Genomic DNA, 21,572 nt, shown 5'->3' on the forward strand with positions numbered 1-21,572 from the left:
TTATTTTATTCAGTTATGAAAAAGAAAAGCCTGTTAGGAAGCATGTTAGTAGCCTGATAGTAGAATAGGCGCATGTTTCGTTTTTAATTTCCAAATTAAGCGGCATTAGTAAGCTCTCCTTGAATACGACCTCATATGCCAACTCTTGGTTTCGCAGGCGGTTCTAACAAGATGGACGCCAGGCGGACCACCAGGAGTCAGGGCAACTCAGTGGGGTCGAACCAAGGACAAGGAGCTCAGTTTCCCCCACCAGTTAGGGGCCGAGGTAGAGGTCCCCGAGGCAGGGCTCGTGGTCGGGGTGATGAGAACCCGCCACAGGCTGCCCAGAATTGGGAGGTTCGGTTTGCAGAAATGCAAGCCCGGATAGAAGAACAAGACCTCGAGATTCAGAGGTTGAGACAGCAGGGTGCTCCTGCAGTTCCAGTGCCCGTAGTTCCAGTGGCACTTGCCCCTGCTGCCCAGGCCGAGATAGTGGTGGCGGCCAATAGATTGGAACCTCTGTATGAGCGGTTCCAGAAGCAAGCACCTCTGGTTTTCTTGGGAGGTCCGGACGTGATGAAAGCCGAACAGTGGCTGACGGTGATTACCAAGATCCTGAATTTCATGGGTGTCACCGGTAATGATAGAGTGGTGTGTGCCACTTTCCAGTTCCAGGAGGACGCTCTGGTCTGGTGGGACATGGTGTCTCAGATTCACGACGTCACCACCATGACCTGGGAAAGGTTTCAGGAACTCTTCAACGCCAAGTATTACAATGAGGCTGTCAGAAGCGCCAAAAGGAAAGAGTTCGCTCACCTGACCCAGCGTGAGAATATGAGCGTCACCGAGTATACTACTCAGTTTGACCGGTTGGCGAGGTTAGCCTCGGGAATTGTGCCGACCGATTTCAGTAAGAAAGAGAAGTATCTAGATGGGTTGAATGCGAAGATCAAACACGATTTGATGATCACCACGGACGACAACACCACCTATGCTCAGATGGTGGAGAAGGCATTGCGAGCTGAGGGCGCAGTTGGGTGTATGTCAGAGTCAGCTAGTACTCCGGCGAGTGGCGGGGCTCCTACCCCTCCTGCATCAGGTTTTAGCAGGGGGAGTAGTGGTTCGGCCATTGATCAGAGGAAGAGAGCACCCACTGCCTCCGGTGGCTCGAGTCAGAACAAGAGGTTCCGGGGGAACCAGAACAGAGGGAGTCGTCCTGGTGGTACTGAGACTCGATTCTCCTATCCCGAGTGCCCTAGCTGTAAAAGGCACTATCGGAGTGAGTGCAAAGGTCAGGGATGCTTTCACTGTGGCATGCCCGGACACTTCAAGAGGGACTGTCCCCAGCTCCGTTCAGAGGCACCGAGAGCTCCGGCGATACCCACTCCAGCCAGGGTGTTCGCCATCACTCAGGCTGATGCAGATGCCAGCCCATCAGTTGTCACAGGTCAGCTTTCTGTAAATAACTCACTTTACTCAGTGCTGTTTGATTCTGGGGCTACACATTCTTATGTGGCAGCCAGAGTCTTTAGTAAATTGGATAGACCGTATGATAGATATGAATCGGGGTTTGGAACCCTATTACCTGGCGGAGAATTGGTTATCTCCAACAGGTGGATTAGGTCTATGCCGATCAGGATAGATGGTAGAGAGTTAAGTGCTGACCTGATAGAGATGAGTCTAGTTGAGTTTGACATTATTTTAGGAATGGATTTCCTATCTAAATATTCGGCGAGTATAGATTGTAAAAGGAAGATGGTGATCTTCCAACCGGAAAGTGAAGAACCATTTGTGTTTGTTGGTTCAGTTCAGGGATCTCGGATCCCGGTGATTTCGGCCATGTCAGCTAGGGAGTTGTTGCACAGCGGATGCTTAGGGTTTCTGGCCGTGGTGGTGGACACCACTCGGCCAGATACCATTCGGCCAGAGGACATCAAAGTTGTTCGGAAATTTTTGGATGTTTTTCCCGAAGAACTTCCAGGGTTACCACCTCAGCGGGAGATTGACTTCGTGATAGATTTGGCACCAGGGGTGGAACCAGTTTCCAAAGCCCCGTATAGAATGGCCCCAGCTGAACTTAAGGAATTAAAGATTCAGCTCCAAGGGTTGCTTGACATAGGGTTTATTCGGCCCAGTGTGTCACCCTGGGGAGCCCCGGTTTTATTCGTCAAGAAGAAAGATGGATCTATGAGGATGTGCATCGACTACAGAGAATTGAACAAGCTGACGGTGAAGAATAAATATCCATTACCTAGAATCGATGATTTGTTCGATCAGCTTTAGGGGAAGACGGTCTTTTCTAAGATTGATCTCCGTTCGGGTTATCATCAGTTGAGAATCCGAGAGGAGAACATTCTGAAGACGGTTTTCCGCACTAGGTATGGACATTACGAATTTCTGGTTATGTCGTTCGGACTAACCAATGCTCCTGCAGCATTCATGGACTTGATGAATAGAGTATTCAAGGATTTCCTCGATGTCTGTGTGATTGTGTTTATCGACGACATCCTCGTGTACTCTCAATCAGAAGAGGAGCATGAATTACATCTTCAGATGGTACTGCAACAGCTTCGGGAACACAAGCTTTATGCCAAGTTCAAGAAATGTGAGTTCTGGCTATCTCAGGTGTCCTTCCTAGGGCACATTGTGAGCAAGGATGGGATCAAGGTGGATCTCGGGAAGATTGAATCCGTCAGGGATTGGCCGAGACCGAAGACAGTGACAGAGATCAGAAGCTTCTTGGGTTTAGCTGGGTACTACCGTAGGTTCGTAGAAGGGTTTTCAAAAATTTCAGTGCCCCTAACCGAGCTTACAAAGAAGAATCAGCGATTTATTTGGTCAGACAAATGCGAAGCTAGTTTCCAGGAGCTGAAGCAAAGGTTGATTACCGCTCCAGTACTAGCTTTGCCTTCAGATAAGGAGAAGTTCGTAGTTTATTGTGATGCATCCAAACAGGGTTTGGGGTGTGTATTGATGCAAGTCGATCGGGTTATCGCTTATGCCTCCCGTCAGTTAAAGGATTATGAGCAGCGATACCCGACTCATGATCTAGAGTTTGCCGCGGTGGTTTTCGCATTGAAGATTTGGCGGCATTATCTTTACGGGGAAAAGTGTGAAATCTATATCGACCATAAAAGTCTCAAATATTGCTTTACTCAGAAGGATTTGAATATGAGACAAAGGCGTTGGTTGGAATTAGTGAAAGATTACGACTGTGAGATCCTCTATCACCCCGGAAAGGCCAATGTAGTGGCCGATGCCCTGAGCAGAAAGGGCCCCGGGCAAGTAGCTAGTATGGTTCATATCTCACCTCAGCTAGCAGAGGATATGGTTAGATCCAGCATTGAGTTTGTGGTAGGTCAGCTTCACAACTTAACGTTGCAATCTGACCTATTGGAAAGAATAAAAGTCGCTCAGATGACGGATCCAGAGTTAGTGAAGATCAGAGATGAGGTGTTGGCTGGTCAAGCCAAGGACTTTTCAGTGTCAGACAGCGGGATGCTTTTGTATAAAGCTAGGGTTTGTGTTCCGAATAGTGTGGAACTTAGGAATGAGATCTTTGAGGAGGCTCATTCTACCCCGTATTCTCTGCATCCCGGCACCACTAAGATGTACCAAGATCTTAAACTGTACTTCTGGTGGAGCGGTATGAAGAAGAATTTGGTAGAATTCGTATCGAGATGCCTCACTTGTCAGCAGATTAAGGCTGAACATCAGAGACCAGCACGGTTGTTGCAGCCTCTAACCCTACCAGAATGGAAGTGGGAGGATATCACGATGGATTTTGTGGTCGGGTTACCTAGGACCACAGGTTTGTATGATTCCATCTGGGTAGTGGTGGATCGATTTACGAAATCTGCTCATTTTCTGCCGGTTAGAACAACATTTACAGTGGATCAGTTGGCAGAGTTGTATGTCAGAGAGATAGTAAGACTTCACGGGGTACCGAAGTCTATAGTTTCGGACAGGGATCCGAAGTTCACCTCCAAATTTTGGCAAAGTTTGCAACGAGCAATGGGTACAAAGCTGAAATTCAGTATAGCATTCCATCCTCAGACAGATGGTCAGTCTGAAAGGACAATTCAGATATTGGAGGACATGTTGAGAGCCTGTGTTATGGACTTTGAAGGCTCATGGAATAAGTATCTACCGTTGATAGAATTTTCTCACAACAACAGTTACCAGAGTACGATAGGGATGGCTCCCTAGGAACTGTTATACGGTAGGAAATGTAGATCTCCCATTCATTGGGATGAGACAGGGGAGAGGAAATACCTAGGTCCAGAGTCAGTGCAGCGGACCAATGAGGCAATAGAGAAGATAAAAGCTAGAATGCTTGCCTCACAGAGCAGACAGAAGAGTTACGCAGCTCCAAAACGCAGAGATGTTGAGTTCCAAGTAGGGGACCATGTGTTTTTACGGGTATCTCCGATGAAGGGGATCAAACGTTTCGGGAAAAGAGGCAAGTTATGCCCTAGATTTACAGGACCTTTCGAGATTCTCGAAATGATAGGTCAAGTGGCATACCGGTTAGCATTGCCTCCAGCATTATCAGCAGTTCATAACGTATTCCATGTCTTGATGTTGAGAAAATACGTTTCAGATCCCTCTCATATACTCAGTTATGAGAGCCTAGAACTGCAACCAGATATGACTTATGAAGAACAACCAGTGCAGATCCTGGATAGAAAGGATAAAGTCCTTCGGAATAAGACCATAGCATTGGTCAAAGTTCTCTTGAGAAACAGCAAGGTGGAGGAAGCCACCTGGGAGCTAGAGTCAGATATGAGAGCTCAATATCCAGAGTTATTGAGGTTAGATTTCGGGGACGAAATCCTTTTAAGGGGGGGATAGTTGTAAAGAACGCTTAGTTTAATTTGGAAATTAGCAGTTAATCATGATTATTTATGGAAATTATTTATAGCTATTTAATAATTTATTATGATGTTATTATTGAATTCAGAAATACATTGCTATGTCATTCAGTAGTTTTCATATTTTGCATTTCCGGTGCCCGGTATTTTGGAACTCGGTGTTTGGCTCAGTAGAAATCACAACTTAGTATGTTAGTAGTTTGGGACGGTTTATTAGACATTGGGAATGTCGGGAATGGCCGGGAATTTAGAATTTCCCAAAAAAAATACCCCTTTAGTGTGATTTATGTTGTTTTAGTGTGGAGGGGCAAAATGGTCTTTTTGCCCCATTAGTATTTTGTCTTCTAGTGAGTTTATTAATTAAAAAATTAAGTGTTTATTTTATTTATTTGTTGGCTGATTATATGGGGGGTAATGACTATTATTTTCATTTCATTCAAAAATTACAAAGTTTAAAAATAGAAAAAAATTGGAAAAGCTTTTCTCTCTCTTTTCCTCTCTCTCTCTCGGCTGGTTGTGGCTGTGCAAAGGGCTGGGTTTTTCTTGGTTGATTCAAGTGGTTTTAGCAAGATCAAAGTGATTCTCATTGAGGTATTTCTTTGTTTAGTTTCTTACCTTGTTTTCTTGAAATTTATGATGAAAATAGTTGATGCATGCATGAAATTTTGATATTGTTGCTGCTGTGATCTTGTTGTTGTTTCTGAGATTTAAGCATGTTAATTTGAAGTTATTTAGGTTGTTAGTAATGAATGTTAATTTCTTTGCTCAAGTTTGGAATTTTTAGCTCAAAAATATGGTTTTCAAAGAGAAATGATTGAATCTGTTGCTGTGATGTTGTTGATGTTTGTTATTGATTTCAGAAGCTATTTTAAGCATGTTTAAGTAGATTCAAGCTGGTTTGATTGCATGTTAGCTAGGTTTGCTCAAGTTTGAGTTTAGAACTCAAAGCTTGAGCTTTAATGGTGATTTTTGCTATTGTGCTTTCTGGGTGGTTTTGAAGCTTTAGAAATGTTCTAGGGGTTATATAGAACAGGTTTGGAAGGTTTCATTTGATTTGGAGTTGATATGAGCAAGATATGGATTTTTGTGTTTGCTGCGTGCGAGGAACCGGAATTCCGGTTGTGCATCCGGAATTCCGGATGGGGTTCTGAATTTTCCCAGAACCGGAATTCCGGTTGAGCAACCGGTCTGCTGGTTGGGGAAAATTCTGAAACCCTAGATTTTCTCGATTTTATGTTTTAGGGGGTATTGCCATGCTTTTTATCGATAGGGAAACTTTTAGTTCCTAGTTTAAGTCCCCGGGAAGTGATTTAGCGTGTCACTTATAGTGTTGTGATTTTTATGGTTTAGGAGCCTGTAATCCGCCGCGCAATTAAAGTTCCAGTCAGGTTGACCGGCACACCTGAATTCGGAATCCAGGTAAGATTAGTATAACAGTATGTATATGTAGATTACATGTTTAGCGTGCATGTAGGAAGCCTGTTAGATTACATTAGTTATGTATGTTGGCTTCGAACCATCCAACCCTGTCACGTCGGTACAAGCTGGAGTATGACCAGCAGCCAGAGTATGACCAGTTCGACCGATCAGGCTGACACTTGGTTGGTGGTTCCGTACTATTGACGTATCCCGTCGGTACAGGCTGGAGTATGACCAGCAGCCGGAGTATGACCGGTTCGATCGATCAGGTGGATATAGTAACACGTCGGTACAGGCTGGAGTATGACAAGCAGCCGGAGTATGACCGGTTCGACCGATCAGGCTGTTACGTGTCAATAGTACCGTCCCTATGAACGTTTAGAACTCAGTACCGTGTTGGACACGGTAATAGTGACTCAGTACCGTGTTGGACACGGCACGAGTGGGACTCAGCATCGTGTTAGACACGGCAGTTAGGGTTATGATCAGGGGTATGGGCGTCTGATCATGACCGGGATTTATGTATGAGTATTATTATGCTTTTCTTACTGAGTCTGTCGACTCACAGTTCTACGTTTATGTGTAGGTAAAGGCAAGGCTAAAGCTGATGGACCGTGAGCGAGCTTATGAAGGTTGTACATGTCGGGGCGGTTAGGCCTGGAGAGTACGATCCTCGGGACAACGAGGCTGATTTTGTAACTAGTCGCTAGGCGACAATTATTTTGTATAAACAGTTAAATCTTTTTGTAAATTATTTTGTAATCGGGATCCCGAGTCTTTTGTAATATTATTTTATAAGTTTAATTAAAAAGCAAAAATTTTAATTAATCACGTTTTCCATAAACCTCATTGATTAGCAACGAGCTGCACAGCATGTTTAAAAATCACGTAATACGCCTATGTTAGTTAGGGTGTTACATAAAACACTTACAAATTACTTTTCTTTCAAGATTAAATGGTGCGAAATTGCTAATGAACGTTCCTCCATTACGGAGGATTACTCACTAAAACAAACGTCATTTAAAACCAACAATGGAGATCGAATATCTTAATAATAATAAAGCTCATTATTTAAAAAGAGTTGTATTTTCATTGATTCTCTTTATTTAATCTATTTATTTTAAATATATATTTATTTAATTAAAATATCCAATTTAGAATGAAAAATTCTAAATATAAATTTTAATTTAATATTTATAAATTTTACTTAGATGGATATGAAAATAATATGTATTATTTCTATCTTAGTAATAATTTCTAATAAATATTTAGAAAAATATTCAATTTAAGTTGTTACAAAATTAATTTAAATTAATTTACAATTCAAATTTAATTTTCTATAAATATATATTGCATTTCGAAATATTAAAGTATTCAAGGATACAATTTTCAAAAATGCATGTTAAAATAAAAAAAATTAATCCTGGAAAAATTATTCTAATTTAATGTTGGCCCAAAATTAATTAATAAAATTAATTTACAACAAAAAATATAATTTACCTATTTAATTAAATATATAAGAAAAATTTCAAATATTTAAGTATGAACTTAAATATTAATTTTCTATTTAATTAAATATACTAGAAAAATACTTCAAGCAAAAATATCACCTATCTAGATTTTCCTTTGACTAATTAATTCAATTTCTAATAATATATTTTAATTCATTTATTTTAAATTAATCAATTAATGAAAATATCATTGATTTAAGTTGGTCCAAAATTAAAATAAATAATTTACAACTTTAGTCTATTTTTCAAATAAAATTCGAAATTCCAGCATTTAAGAAATGCAATTTCGAAATTTGATTAATAAAATAAAGAAAAAATATATTTTGAAAATTATTTAAATTTAGTTGAAAAATTAAATTTCAACTAAAAAAATAATTTTCTATTTAATTAAATGTCATGAAAAAGAAATATTTAAGTATCATGATGAAAATCAACTTAGATATTTAATTTTCAAATTAATTAAATGTATTAAATTCAAGAAATAAATAATTAAGCGTAGAGAAGGCTTAATTATTAATCTCTAGTTTAATACTAGGAAAAATATACTTAAAATAAATTGTACAAAAATTAATTATATAAATAATTAATTTCACAATGTATAATATTTTCCTATTTAATATTAGAAATAATAAGTAGTCTAGAAATAACTATCTAGAAAATATCTTATTTGACTAAGTATCTTTTTCACAAAATTTGAAAAAATATCTAATTTAAGTTGTATTAGAAAAAATCTAGAACTTAAATATTTTCAAATTTAAATTTAATTAAATATCAAAAATTAAGTTATAACCACTTAATTTGAAAATATTCCATTTTAAGTTAATATTCGAAAAGTATTAACTTAAAAAATATCTAAAGAATCTTAATAACCAATGCCTAAAATTCCTCAACTTAATTTTGAAATTTTAAATTCAAAAGATATTCAGATTTAAGTTGGTTAGTTGTAGATAACTAAATATCAACTTAAATAGGAATATTTAATGAAAAATTTAAATTAAGCCTCAGAAATATTCTAGATGGTTATAATTCTATAATTAATTAAATACAAGAAAATACATATAGTTTAGCTTAGAATAAAAAATTCTTTAAACTATGGTTTTCTTAAATTAATTTCAAAATAAATGAAATTAATTATGTTGCTAATCAATTTTGTTAGGTTAAACTAGTTTAATTAACCTAGTACAGTTATTCAAATCAGGCAAATGGGCCTTCACAATTGGGGTGGTTCATGTGAGGGGGTGCTGGGTTCAGTATGTCGTACCCACTTCTATGGCTCCCAACTCTCACACAAGGCCCAAAAGAGAGGAATTTAACCTTAAAATGAACAACTCTTATAATTGAATAGGCCCAAAAACTAAATGGGCCTAAATAAAATCTATCAAGAACTATAATAATTTATTTAGCAACAATAACCTATATGCATCTATAATGAAATTAAACACATATGCTCACACAGGCACACTTTGGATGGGTCCTATCATGTTGCTAGGGCATACACAGATGAAAGAAGATTGTAAATATACCTGTTACAAATTATTTACTTGACCAAGGGAGCCATCAGATCATTAGATCTGGCAAAAAGTAACCATGGCTATTTGCAATCAAGTAATAATAGGTTTTGAAAACTTACAAACAAGCTAAAACACATACTCCTGCAACAAGGTTAGCTGGATAGTTGGATGTAAGATTTATTTAATTTTAAATAAATAAATAATTTTGAAATAATTAATTAAATAAATAAAATATTTATTTTCGAAAATTTAAAATAAATAAAAGAAATTTCGAAAATTAAAAAAAAAACTAAATCTAAAATTAAACCTACAATTTTGAAAAATTAGGTTTCAACCAACCTAAAGATCATTTCAAAATTTGCTAACTACTTTTAAAAATTAAATGTTATTTTATAAATAAAAATTCAATAAAAAATTAAAAAAGATAAATGAATATCTTTTTTAGATTTTAAATGTAATTTAAATAAATAAAATAACAAAATTTAAAAGTTAGCAAAATATCTTACACCTTTTTAAAATTACATGATCATGGGCGCACTTGGGGCTGCGTGGGCGTGAAACGTAGGCGCAGGGGGCTGCTTGCAGCCTCTCCGCGCCCGCACGTGGTGCAACCACACAACCCGATTTTTTCGAAACTTCAAAAACTCATAACTAATTCAAATTAAATCGAAATTGAGTTCTGTAAAAGAGTAACTTGCTTAATTTTTTCCATACTATCCAATAAAATAATTCGAGAAACAGATATTCAATTATTTTTCACGAAAATTCACAAACATCAATCAATCATCAAATAACACTTGATACAACATGATACCATCCAAAAACATCAAACAATCGTTTTAAACTCCAAATTTCTTGCAAGTAAATCAATTACCATGGCTCTGAGGCCAGTTGTTGGAATTTATTTTACCAGGATCTTAGATCTACTCACTAGTATGTTTATTAACACCCTAAATATGAACTTTCTAAAACGATGAAATAAACACATATAAAGTTTAGTAAACCTTACATTGGGTGCAGCGGAATTAAATGACTCCTTCCGTTCAGATATCTAGCGCTTGATTTCTTTTTGTAGCAGAGCATTATAAATATCTAAACCTGGATCTCTTTCTCTGAATCTTTGATGCTGAAACTCCTTCTTGCTGAAAGTATTTCTTCACGATCTTCCTCACTATGGTTGAGGTATCACTTGCTGTGTGTGGGCACTACTCATACACTAAGAATTTCGAAATCTCAATGAGGAAGAGAGAGAGAGTGGGTTCGGCCAAAGATAGGGAGAGAGAAGGCTCAGGTTTTTCTCTGAAGGAAAAATAGAAAATTTAAATGTAATTTTCCTGAAACCTTCACTATCTATTTATAGCATTCCACTAGGGTTAGGTTTGAATTATTTGGCATTAAAATAATGAAAATATCAGAGGTAAATTCCTATAAAAGTGGTCGGCCCTATACTAGTGGATTTGGGCCTCACTTTTTGCAATTTTGCAGTTTTATCTTTTCTGCATCTGATTTTCTCAAAAACGCCAATTTTCTAATTCAACCATTTAAATGCCAATTCTAACTACTTAATAACTATAAATAATTATTAAATAATATTGTCATTTATCATATTTATTAATTGAACCATACAAAGTATCATAATTAACAAATATGCCCCTAAAACTCTTTCTTTACAATTTCGCCCTTACTTAGTGAAAAAATTCACAAATAGACATAGTCTAATTTGAGAATTATAATTGATTAATCAAAACCAATTATATGAGTCTTACAAGCAATATTATCTCAACTAGTGCGGGGACCATGGGTCTATATAAATGAGCTTCCAATAAGTAGATCAAGAATTTAGCACTAAAATTCACTAACTTATTAATTCTTCGTTGAATCCACACATAGAACTTAGAATTGCACTCTTAGTATATAGAATGCTCTATGTGTTCCACCATATAGATGCATCATTAATTATCCATTGTTATAATCCTAATGTGATCAATGATCCTCTATATGAATGATCTACACTGTAAAGGGATTAGATTACCGTTACACCCTACAATGTATTTTATCCTTAAAACACTTGACCCCGTATAAATGATATTTCCGCTTATGTGAAATGAGTACTCCACCATTTATGTTCGTTTGGTCAAGCTCGAAGGAGATCATCCTTTGCTTACTATTCGCCAGATAGAAGCTATAGATTCCATGTTTATGCTAGCGCTCCCACTCAATTGCACTACCGTGTTCCCAAAATGTACGTATCACCCTGACCTAAAAGTAGGCTTAACTAACAAATCAAAGAACACGAATAGCCTTTCAAGATTGAGCCTAATCATAACTGGATTAAGAACATTTGATCTAGGATCAACTAGGCGATATTGACACTACAAAAAAAAAGGCTTATCTCGGCAGCCCTATCTCGGCGGGCTCGCGTGTGCGTGTCGAGATAGGCCTGATTTTTTTAAAAAAAATTATGAGCATAGCAATAACGGCAGGCCTATATAGGCCCGTCGTTATTGCTATTTTTTAAAACTTTAAATTTGAGCAATCTCGGCGGGCTCGCGTGTGCGTGTCGAGATAGATCTAATTTTTTTTAAAAAAATAATTATTTAACATAAAATTTGACCAATCTCGACGGGCCAATATAGGCCCGCCGTTATTGGTAACCGCTACTGTACCAATAACGGCGGGCCTATATTGGCCCGTCAATATTGGTCAAAAAAAAAGCCCAGCCCGCCAAATGCCCTTTAACATCTCTTTTCTTCTTCTTCATTACATCTTCCAAAAAAAAAAACCCTATTTTCTTTCCCACCATTTTCCTCTAATCCAAAATTTCAAGAAAAAATCAATGTTCTTCTTCTATTTCATCACAACCATTTCAAAAAAAAAAGGTAAGGGTAAATATATACTATTGATTTATTTTATTTTGTTGATATTTATATTCTAATAGTTGTTAATTTATTTTAGTCTAAAAACTTAGTAAAATATTGAAATGTTAGTTTGTATTTGAATGTTTTAGATTGAAATATGTTTGGGTAAGCTTCATACAACATAAAGAAAGCTTGAGAATTGATTGAAGCTTCATTTTGGTGAGTTTTGATTTTTTTTTTCTTCAGTTTTTTTTTTGGCCGAAAATGGTTTTTTTTTGGCCAAAAATGGTGTTTTTTTTTATTTCTGTAATGAAAATTTCCATTAAAGAGGAGGCATGGTAGTGACAATAATCTCATATTTGAAAACTGTGATGAGAATGAAGCAAGACCCACATGGAAAAAAGTTCTAACCAAAAGCTACTAACAGTAATAATCATGGGTTCTTTCTCCCAAAGAAAAGGTTGGTCAAAATGATGATGTTTAAATACCTAGTTAAGAAATTCTCTGTTATATGTAGCTGAAGAAGAAGAAGAAAATCTCATAAAGGCGTTTTTTTTATTAGTGGGTATGTGTTTCAAGTTTGTACTTATGGCATTTTCATGTTGTTGTGTCTTAATTTTATATGGTCAAGTGTGTAAATATTTTGTTTCATTGTGAAGTTTGGTTGTAATAATTTCAGTATGTTATGTGTGTGTATTTATGTTAAGTAATGTTCTTCCATGGATTGATACAGAGATGTGATTCCTCTGTTTAGTACATCAAAATTTATTACAAAACCAATATTTTTATCAAAAAAAAAAAAACAAACAAATATGTGAAGATATCCCACAACCTCGTTTAAAGAAAAACTCAAAAACAGAGCTTAAAATAACTTGGATGAAATCGAAACCCCATATGAATTTTTAGAAGAGAATTGAGGTAACATTGAGTTTTGTTTGTTGAGGCAACAAAAACCAAGTGATAGAATAAGAAGAGGAAAGAAAAAGAAGTGAAAGAAAAAGGGATTTTCTTTTGTGTTTTTGTGTCAAATTGCCAATTGTTGATTTTCTAGTTTACTATTATTTTATGAAAAAGGTGATTCGATCATTTTGTATAATATATACACATATATATGTAAGTATAAGTATATAAAAGAGAAAGTGGTCTCTTGTAATAGCAACAATTGTATGAACTAATTAGAGTTATCAAGATCTTTTCAAAAAAAAAAAAAAAAAAAATTAGAGTTATCAAGAAAGTTTACTCAAGCAAGATAAGTAATAGAGTCAAATTACATGTCATTTATAATATGTATGTGGTATTATTATTATTTTGGACATATTGGATATAATATTGTAAAATTTTAATATTGTAGGTTGTGGATTTAATTAGTAAGGATTCATTTTATAAATTGAAGTGAAGTGAAGTTTGGTGGTTCATTAAAAGAGGTATGTACAATCACTCATTTCTTTGCTTAACGCCATAATATTGTTCATCTTAGAAGAGTTTGAATATCTTAAATATTCATCCATAGTGAAGTAGGTTTTGAGATTAAGTGTGTTGCGATGATAATGGAAGGTTGAAACTTATGTGTTGTAGTGAAGTAGGTTCTGGGAAATTTGTGTGCTGCGGAGATATAAGGAAGAAACTTATTGTGTGATATTTGTTATTTGTAGATATAATAGTTACTTATGAAAGTAGAAAATGTTATAGAAACAGAGGAAACTCTGTCCAATTTTTAATTATGTTTATTGTGTGTTGTTTATCGTGTTTGTTATTTGTTGATATAGATACTTATAAAATTAGAAAATGTTATAGAAACAGAGAAAACTACGCAATTTTTAATAACATTGAAGATTTATAAGTATCAAAATAATTAAACTTGCTTAAAAATTGCTTTGATATAATTTTTAACTTGTAATAGCATTAAATTATTTTAGGTAATTATAGATTAATATGGATAGAGATTGGATGAAAAAGAATAGATTGTCAAAAGAGTATGAAGATGGAGTTAACTATTTCATGAATTTCGCCATGCAAAATGAAAAGGATCCTACTATGATATCTTGCCCATGTATGAAGTGTGGAAATTTAAAAAAATTGAAGGTTGTAGATGTAAGAGGACACTTATACATAAATGGTATCGACCAAACTTACCAAAAATGGATATGGCATGGTGAGAGTGTGTCTCAACCATCATTTCCAAAAAGAGCTCGCAAAGAGGATGTATCAGATAGGAATTTTCACATTGATATGGTTAACGATCTAGAAGAAGAGTTTGCAGATCGCCCGGATGAATTCGTAAGAATAATTGAAGAATCAGAAAAATCCATTTATACTGGGTCCAAGGTTAGCAAAATGTCATTTTTGGTTAAGATGTATAATATAAAGGCTAGGAATGGATTGAGTGATAATGGATTTTCACAATTACTTTCTTACTTAAGCGATATTTTTCCTGAAGGAAATAATATCCCAAGTAGTACTTATGAGGCAAAGAAGATTTTGCGGTCATTAGGCATGGAGTATGAAAAGATACATGCATGTCCTAATGATTGCATATTATTTAGGAATGAGTTTGTGTTGGCTAAGCATTGCCCTGTTTGTAAGTGCTCTAGATGGAAGTTGAATGATAATGGCAAGGAGAAGGAGGGGATTCCTGCTAAATTATTGTGGTATATACCACCAATTCCTAGGTTTAAGCGTTTATTTCGCAATCCTGAACATGCAAAAAGTTTGGTATGGCATGACGAGAAGAGAATTAAGGATGGAAAAATGCGTCATCCGGCTGATTCTCCATCTTGGAAAAATATTGATGACATGTATCCCAAAATAGCTTCAGACCCTAGAAATCTTCGACTAGGCCTTTCTGCGGATGGTATCAATCCTCATAGTTCCATGAGTAGCAACTACAGTTGTTGGCCAGTCAATCTTGTTATTTATAATCTTCCTCCTTGGTTATGCATGAAACGTAAATTTGTCATGTTGTCATTATTAATTTCTGGGCCTAAGCAACCTGGAAATGATATTGACGTGTATTTGGCACCACTGGTGGATGATTTAAAACAATTATGGGAAGGAATTGAATGCTATGATGTAAGAAAAGATGAAACTTTTACTTTGCGAGGAGTTTTATTGTGGACAATCAATGATTTTCCAGCATATGGTAATTTGTCTGGGCATTGTGTCAAGGGATATAAAGCATGTCCTATTTGCTCAGAACAGACATATGGTGTTAGATTAACACACTGTAAAAAAGTTGTGTACATGGGCCATAGACGATTTCTACAACCTACTCATCCATTTCGTAGGTACTCAAAGGAATTTGATGGTACAATTGAAGATAGAATTGCTCCCACTCCCATGACTGGTATAGAAGTTTTTGACAAAGTTAGTCAGTTGGTGAATCGATTTGGGAAGATTCCCCCAAATACAAAAGATAAAGAAAAAGTGAAACAAAAAGGAAAAGGAAATAAAGGGAAAGGGAAAGGCAAAGGCAAAAAGAAGAAAGTTGTAAAAGTCAAAAGAGTTTCAAAAGCTAAGAACAAGATTGAAGATGCTTGTTGGAAGAAGAGATCTATTTTTTTTGAGTTGGAGTACTGGAAACATCTCTTATTGCGACACAATCTCGATGTCATGCACATTGAGAAAAATATTTGTGAAAGTATAATTGGAACCTTACTTAATATTCCAGGAAAGACAAAAGATAGTTTTTCATCACGACTAGATCTGTTAGAAATGGGAATTAGAACAGATTTAGCTCCTCGTGTTAAAGTGGGAGAAAAGAGAAAGTTATTACCAGCAGCTTGTTACAACCTTACAAAGGAAGAAAAACATCAAGTTTGTGAGTCGTTGGCCAATGTGAAAGTCCCATATGGTTATTCATCAAATATTCGCAACTTGGTTTCAATGAAAGATTTAAGACTTATTGGGCTTAAATCGCATGATTGTCATGCTTTAATGCAACAATTACTCCCTATTGCTATTCGAGGAATTTCTCAAACTCATGTTAAATCTGCAATCATCAGGCTTTGTATGTTTTTTAATGCAATTTGTTCAAAAACTATTGATGTATCGTCTCTAAAGCCATTGCAGAAAGAAATTGAGTTAACACTGTGTTTGCTTGAACAATTTTTTCCTCCATCATTTTTTGATGTAATGGTTCACTTAACTGTTCATTTAGTTAGGGAAGTTGAGTTAGGTGGGCCTGTGTATATGAGGTGGATGTATGGATTTGAAAGATACATGAAGATATTAAAGGGATATGTTCGAAATCGAAGTAAACCTGAAGGTTGTATTGTTGAATGCTACATTGCAGAAGAAGCTATAGAGTTTTGCTCTGAATATGTTGGTAATGTTGAGCCAATTGGTATCCCGAAATCACTATTTGATATAAACAATGTATCTAGTGAAGGAGTTGGTGCTGGCATTGCTACATTTACAACCAACGAAGAAATAAGTTTGGCTCACATAAATGTGTTGGAGAACACATCAGTGGTGCAACCTTATATCAAGTGAGTACTATATTACTAGTACTTAAATTTTGAATATCTTTTATCGTTAAATAACTGAAGATAATAATTATTTTAACATTTGATCGACAGTGAACATCTTGAACACTTGAGAAGTGTAAACACATCAAGACGGGATAAGTGGATACAAGATGAACATCATAAAACTTTTGGGCATTGGTTAAAGCAGAAAGTAGAAGGAGAGCTATCATGCGGAACAGTGTCAGAAGAATTAAAATGGATCGCTAGAGGGCCGAAAAATATGCCAATAAAGTATGAGGGCTATGTGGTTAATGGGCGTCGTTTTAACACTAAGACTCGAGATGATGTTCGAGTTAATCAGAATAGTGGAGTGTCTATTGTTGCACAAACAATGATGGTTTCTAGTTCTAAAGACAAAAGACCCATTTACGGAGATATGTCTTTTTATGGAACAATCAATGAAATTTGGGAGCTTGATTACACTAGATTTCGAGTGGCAGTTTTTAAGTGTGATTGGGTTGACAGCAACAACGGATTCAAAGAAGACAAAATGGGTTTTAAACTTGTGAATTTGAAGAAAATAGGCCATAAAGAAGATCCTTTCATTTTAGCATCTCAAGCAAAACAAGTGTTTTACATAAATGACCCCATAGACGCTAGTTGGTCTGTTGTAGTCTCTGCTGAACCTAGAAACATGAGAACAAATAATGATTTAATTGTAGAGGTTGAAGATGTTGAGGAACTTCAATTAACTGACAAATCATTAATTGATCTTGATGGCTTCGATTCAAGAGAAGCAACAATAGGATCTTATTATCGAAATGATATGGATGGCATATGGATTGAAACTACATAACTAATTAATGTAATATATGTTTGATTTATATTCGATTTTCTTTTAATTTAAGTATAGTTTTGTTTTGTTATGGCAGATGAATTAAAAATGCATATATAACTATATATAACACTTATGTATTGGATTACCTTATGCAGAGACATGGAAGATGACGATGATAACACACCTGTAGAGAACGAGACACCTTCAGAAGATAACACAACTAAAGAAAAAAGATTTAGAGGTCAATCAATTTGTAAGGAAATTTGGAAGTGGAAAAGTAAGGGATTAAAAGTTCCTCTTGAATGGAATGATTATGGCCAACCAATTGGAAAGCATTGTGCTATGCTTCAAACTTATCTTGGTTATCTTGCACGCACACAAGTACCTATAGATATCGTTGATTGGCCTAGTGTTCCATATACATTGTTAGTTCATCTATGGGATGATGTTGAGGTAAATCATACTTCCAAGTTGATTCATTTAATTTAAATATATGAATTGTTAAAATTTGTTTTATTTTTTTGTAGGCCACATTTGAAGTTGATCCAAATTATGATAAACGCTACATTATGGAATCTATTTCAAAGAAATGGAGGGATAGAAAGTCACAATTGACAAAGATCATATTTTCTTATTTAGAGGACCCTGAGTTTGCAAAGGATAATCCAACAACATTAACAGACCCGCCAAAAAAGTCAAATATCACAAAGGAACAGTGGAAAACTTTTGTTGCTTCTCGAGACAATCCTGAGTTTAAGGCCATACGAAAGGGGGCACAAGAGCGACGTGCTAAGCTCGAATACAACCATCGATCTGCAAGAACGTCATTAGCGCAAATAGAGGCAAACTTACAAAAAGAACATGGTACATCAGAACAAATTGATCGAGCTTTAATTTGGAAGAAATCACGAATGAATAATAAAGGACAATTCTTAGATGAGTCAACTAAAGAAGTGGCTGAAAGGATTGTAAGTATTCACTAACTTCAATCTTTTATAACTAACAATCTAGTAATGTTTTATATATATAAACTAATAATCATGTATATTTGTGTAGGATGAACTTTTGGAGAAGAAGGGCAAAGGTGAGGTGGTGGAGATTGGCTCAAATGATGTCCTCACTCAAGCTTTGGGTAAACCAGAACACCGTGGTCGTGTTCGTGGTAAAGGGTTGTCCGTGTGTCAACGGGAGGTGTTCATAAAGCCTCCACGGACCACTTTCGCACAATTACAAAAACAACAACTCCAATTTCAGCAACAAGAAAAACAAGAACTCTTACGACAATTAAAGATCATGAATGAGCGTTTTAGCACCATAGAGAGCCAGATGAAGATGATGATGAGCCACCGATCACAATCTCAGCCTGAGGTTCAATCTGGAAATGGAGTTGAGGGTCAATCTGGAAATGGAGTTGAGGTTCAATCTGGAAATAGAGTTGAGGCTCAATCAGGAAATGGAGTTGAGGCTCAATCTGGAACTAGAGTTGAGGCTCAACTTGGAAATGGAGTTGAGGCTCAATCTGGAACTAGAGTTGAGGCTCAACTTGGAAATGGACTTGAGATTCATCAATCTACTAATTCAAAGGTTGGTTTTATTATTTCCGAGTACTACTACACTTGACATTTATAAGTTTTTTTTACTCGATAATAGGCTAACTAAAATAAAAATTACTTTATTGATCAGGATGAACCTTGTAGATTGATAATAGAGTCGTCATTGGAAACAGTTGCAAAAGGTTATATAGTCCATACTGGAGATGATAAAATTCATTGCGATGACATTAGGGATAATCTTCGAGTTCGCATAACTGAAGTTATTGTGGGAGATGCAGATTTACCAAAAGCGATCTCAGATGAGGTTGTAAAAGTAAAAGATGCGATTAATACATTTGTACCATGGCCTTCACACTTAGTACTAAGAGGATTTGAGGTAACATATTTTTCTTAATTATGCTATCTTTTACCTCTACTTTTCTTACTTGTTAACATAATTGGTCATTTGCAGGCCTTAATAGAACCAAGACCAAAGAAGTTGAAAGTTACAAGAAAGAATAATCCAAGTCAACACATACAACCTACAACTCAGCCACAACAAAAAGAGTCACGTCCATTCTCATCATCTAGTGTCAAAACATCAAGTTTGACAACGAAAAAAAGTACAATTCCGGATCACATACCACCAAGTTTGGTTTTGTACACAAAAAACTTTTTGAAGAGTAAGGGATCTTTTATGTGCACGATTACAGCTCCTCAAAATATATTTGGATCAATTGAACATAACATATATATTGACAAGGATGATGTTTCACAAGTTTTACATCTTGAAGAAATCAGTGCAGCTGTCATCTCATTGTATATGAGGTAATTTATATATATAAATATAAATTTGGATAAATTGTTATTATTTTTTATTATTATTGATAAATGTATTATTGTATTGTGTAGAGGTCTATATGAAACTCTTTTAAAAATGAGAATTGCTCAATATGTATCATTTATGGAGGCTTCTCAATTTGCACCGAGCATTGGTAAAACAAACAATATTGTTGAACGAGCAAGATTACTTGCGGAACGCTTAAATTCAGTAGAAAAGGGGATGTTTCTATTGACACCTTATAACTTGGGGTATGTGATTCATCTTTTTTTTTATTATTATTTATAATGTCATATTTTTAAATAATAAAGGATGACTTAATAATATTGATTACAGACGACATTGGATGGTGATAATCATATATGCTCATAGCCAAGATGCATATTTTTTTGATCCAGTTGGTAATCATCCAAAAGAAGATGCCGTGAGTGTAGTCAAAAGGTTAGATTAATTCAAAAAAAAATTCATATAAATCTTATAAAATTTATAATAAATTATGAATTATATTACCTAATTGAAAATTTATTTTATTTTTATGAAGTGCATTTGACTTATATAATACCCGAAATAATAATTTAAGAAGAAAAGTCCAAGGTGTAACTTGGTATACAGTTCAGGTATGAGTACTTAAATTGAATTTTAAAACTTTTTATATTTGAATTATTTTTCTATTCAAGAATTATGACATATATATATAAATATTTTCAGGGTCCTAAACAACCTGACGATAAAGTCTGTGGTTTTTACATCATGCGACTAATGAGAGACTTAACTATGTCGAACGATCCAAGAGATTATCTAGAGAAGCATGTAAGTGTTTGAGCTATCGTATCTTTATAATATAATTTAAATTTTGAATCATAAAGAAACTAGTATATATATAAAATTTGACGCACTTTTATATTGTAGTGTTATGGTCAGAAAACATACTCAATGGATGAGATCAACGAAGTGCGTGAAGAATGGGTCTCCTACTTAACTGAGTATATGCCATGATTTAGATTAAACTTTATTAAGTATATATGACTAATTATACTCATTGTCAAACTTTTAAACTAATTACAATATATATTATTATGTAATACTTTATTATATTAAAAGATGAATTACATACATTTATTTAAAGTATTGAAAGATTATTTTGCATATTCTTTTTGAATTGTAAATTTTTGTATGCAATTAATGTACTGGAAAGGGGAATTATTTTTTTTCCCACCAGTACACTATCTCGGCGGGCTCTTTAAACAGCCAATATTGACCAATAACGGGGGGCCAGGCCCGTCGAGGTAGGTGTCAAAAATAGTAAATTAGAATAAAAATATACCTATCTCGACGGGCATAGACTGCCGAGAATGACCCCAATAACGGCGGGCTTTGCCCGCCGAGAATGACCCCAATAACGAAGGGCTGGGACCGCCGAGATAGATTCCCCACCAATCTCGGCATTGAAATTTACGGCGGGCCAGACCCGCCGAGATAGATCAATAACGGGGGACTGGACCCGCCGACATAGACCTATTTTTTTGTAGTGTGACTTGAATAGATATTACAGTAAGTTTAATAAATCTAAGTCAAAGTTCAATATCGGTCCCTTCCGATGCATACTCCATGCATCCAACCTGAGCTTTACTTTAACCAATGCTCTGGAAAGAACATAGCACTTCTCTAAATGCAAGTAAACTCTGCTGTAGATTGTCATATCAGTAAGACCCTATGTCTGATAAATCTAGGAAACTTTATTCA

The 21,572-nt window shown here is 35.4% G+C and overlaps 1 protein-coding gene across 5 annotated transcripts; it reads left to right on the plus strand.

Moving 5' to 3' along the window:
* The first annotated feature begins 11,836 nt into the window (after positions 1-11,836).
* On the plus strand, positions 11,837-20,937 carry LOC115720465 (uncharacterized). Of its 5 annotated transcripts, XM_061113452.1 has the most exons (12): positions 11,837-12,371; positions 13,504-13,576; positions 17,612-17,909; positions 17,984-18,424; positions 18,513-19,040; positions 19,140-19,385; positions 19,461-19,816; positions 19,901-20,080; positions 20,166-20,270; positions 20,371-20,446; positions 20,538-20,639; positions 20,739-20,937. In XM_061113452.1, exons 3-12 carry the CDS (start codon positions 17,616-17,618, stop codon positions 20,823-20,825), a joined length of 2,415 nt encoding a protein of 804 aa, XP_060969435.1. In that variant the 5' UTR covers positions 11,837-12,371; positions 13,504-13,576; positions 17,612-17,615; the 3' UTR covers positions 20,826-20,937. The 5 variants fall into 5 exon arrangements, 3 of the variants coding, with proteins under 3 accessions (XP_060969435.1, XP_060969433.1, XP_060969434.1); XM_061113451.1 differs by lacking the exons at positions 11,837-12,371; positions 13,504-13,576 and having other exon boundaries at positions 17,589-17,909; XR_009687308.1 differs by lacking the exons at positions 11,837-12,371; positions 13,504-13,576; positions 20,739-20,937 and having other exon boundaries at positions 17,589-17,909; positions 20,166-20,253; positions 20,538-20,577.
* The last annotated feature ends 635 nt before the right edge of the window (positions 20,938-21,572 follow it).

The sequence above is a fragment of the Cannabis sativa genome, chromosome 4 (assembly GCF_029168945.1).
Source record: "Cannabis sativa cultivar Pink pepper isolate KNU-18-1 chromosome 4, ASM2916894v1, whole genome shotgun sequence".
NCBI classification, from domain to species: Eukaryota; Viridiplantae; Streptophyta; class Magnoliopsida; order Rosales; family Cannabaceae; genus Cannabis; species Cannabis sativa.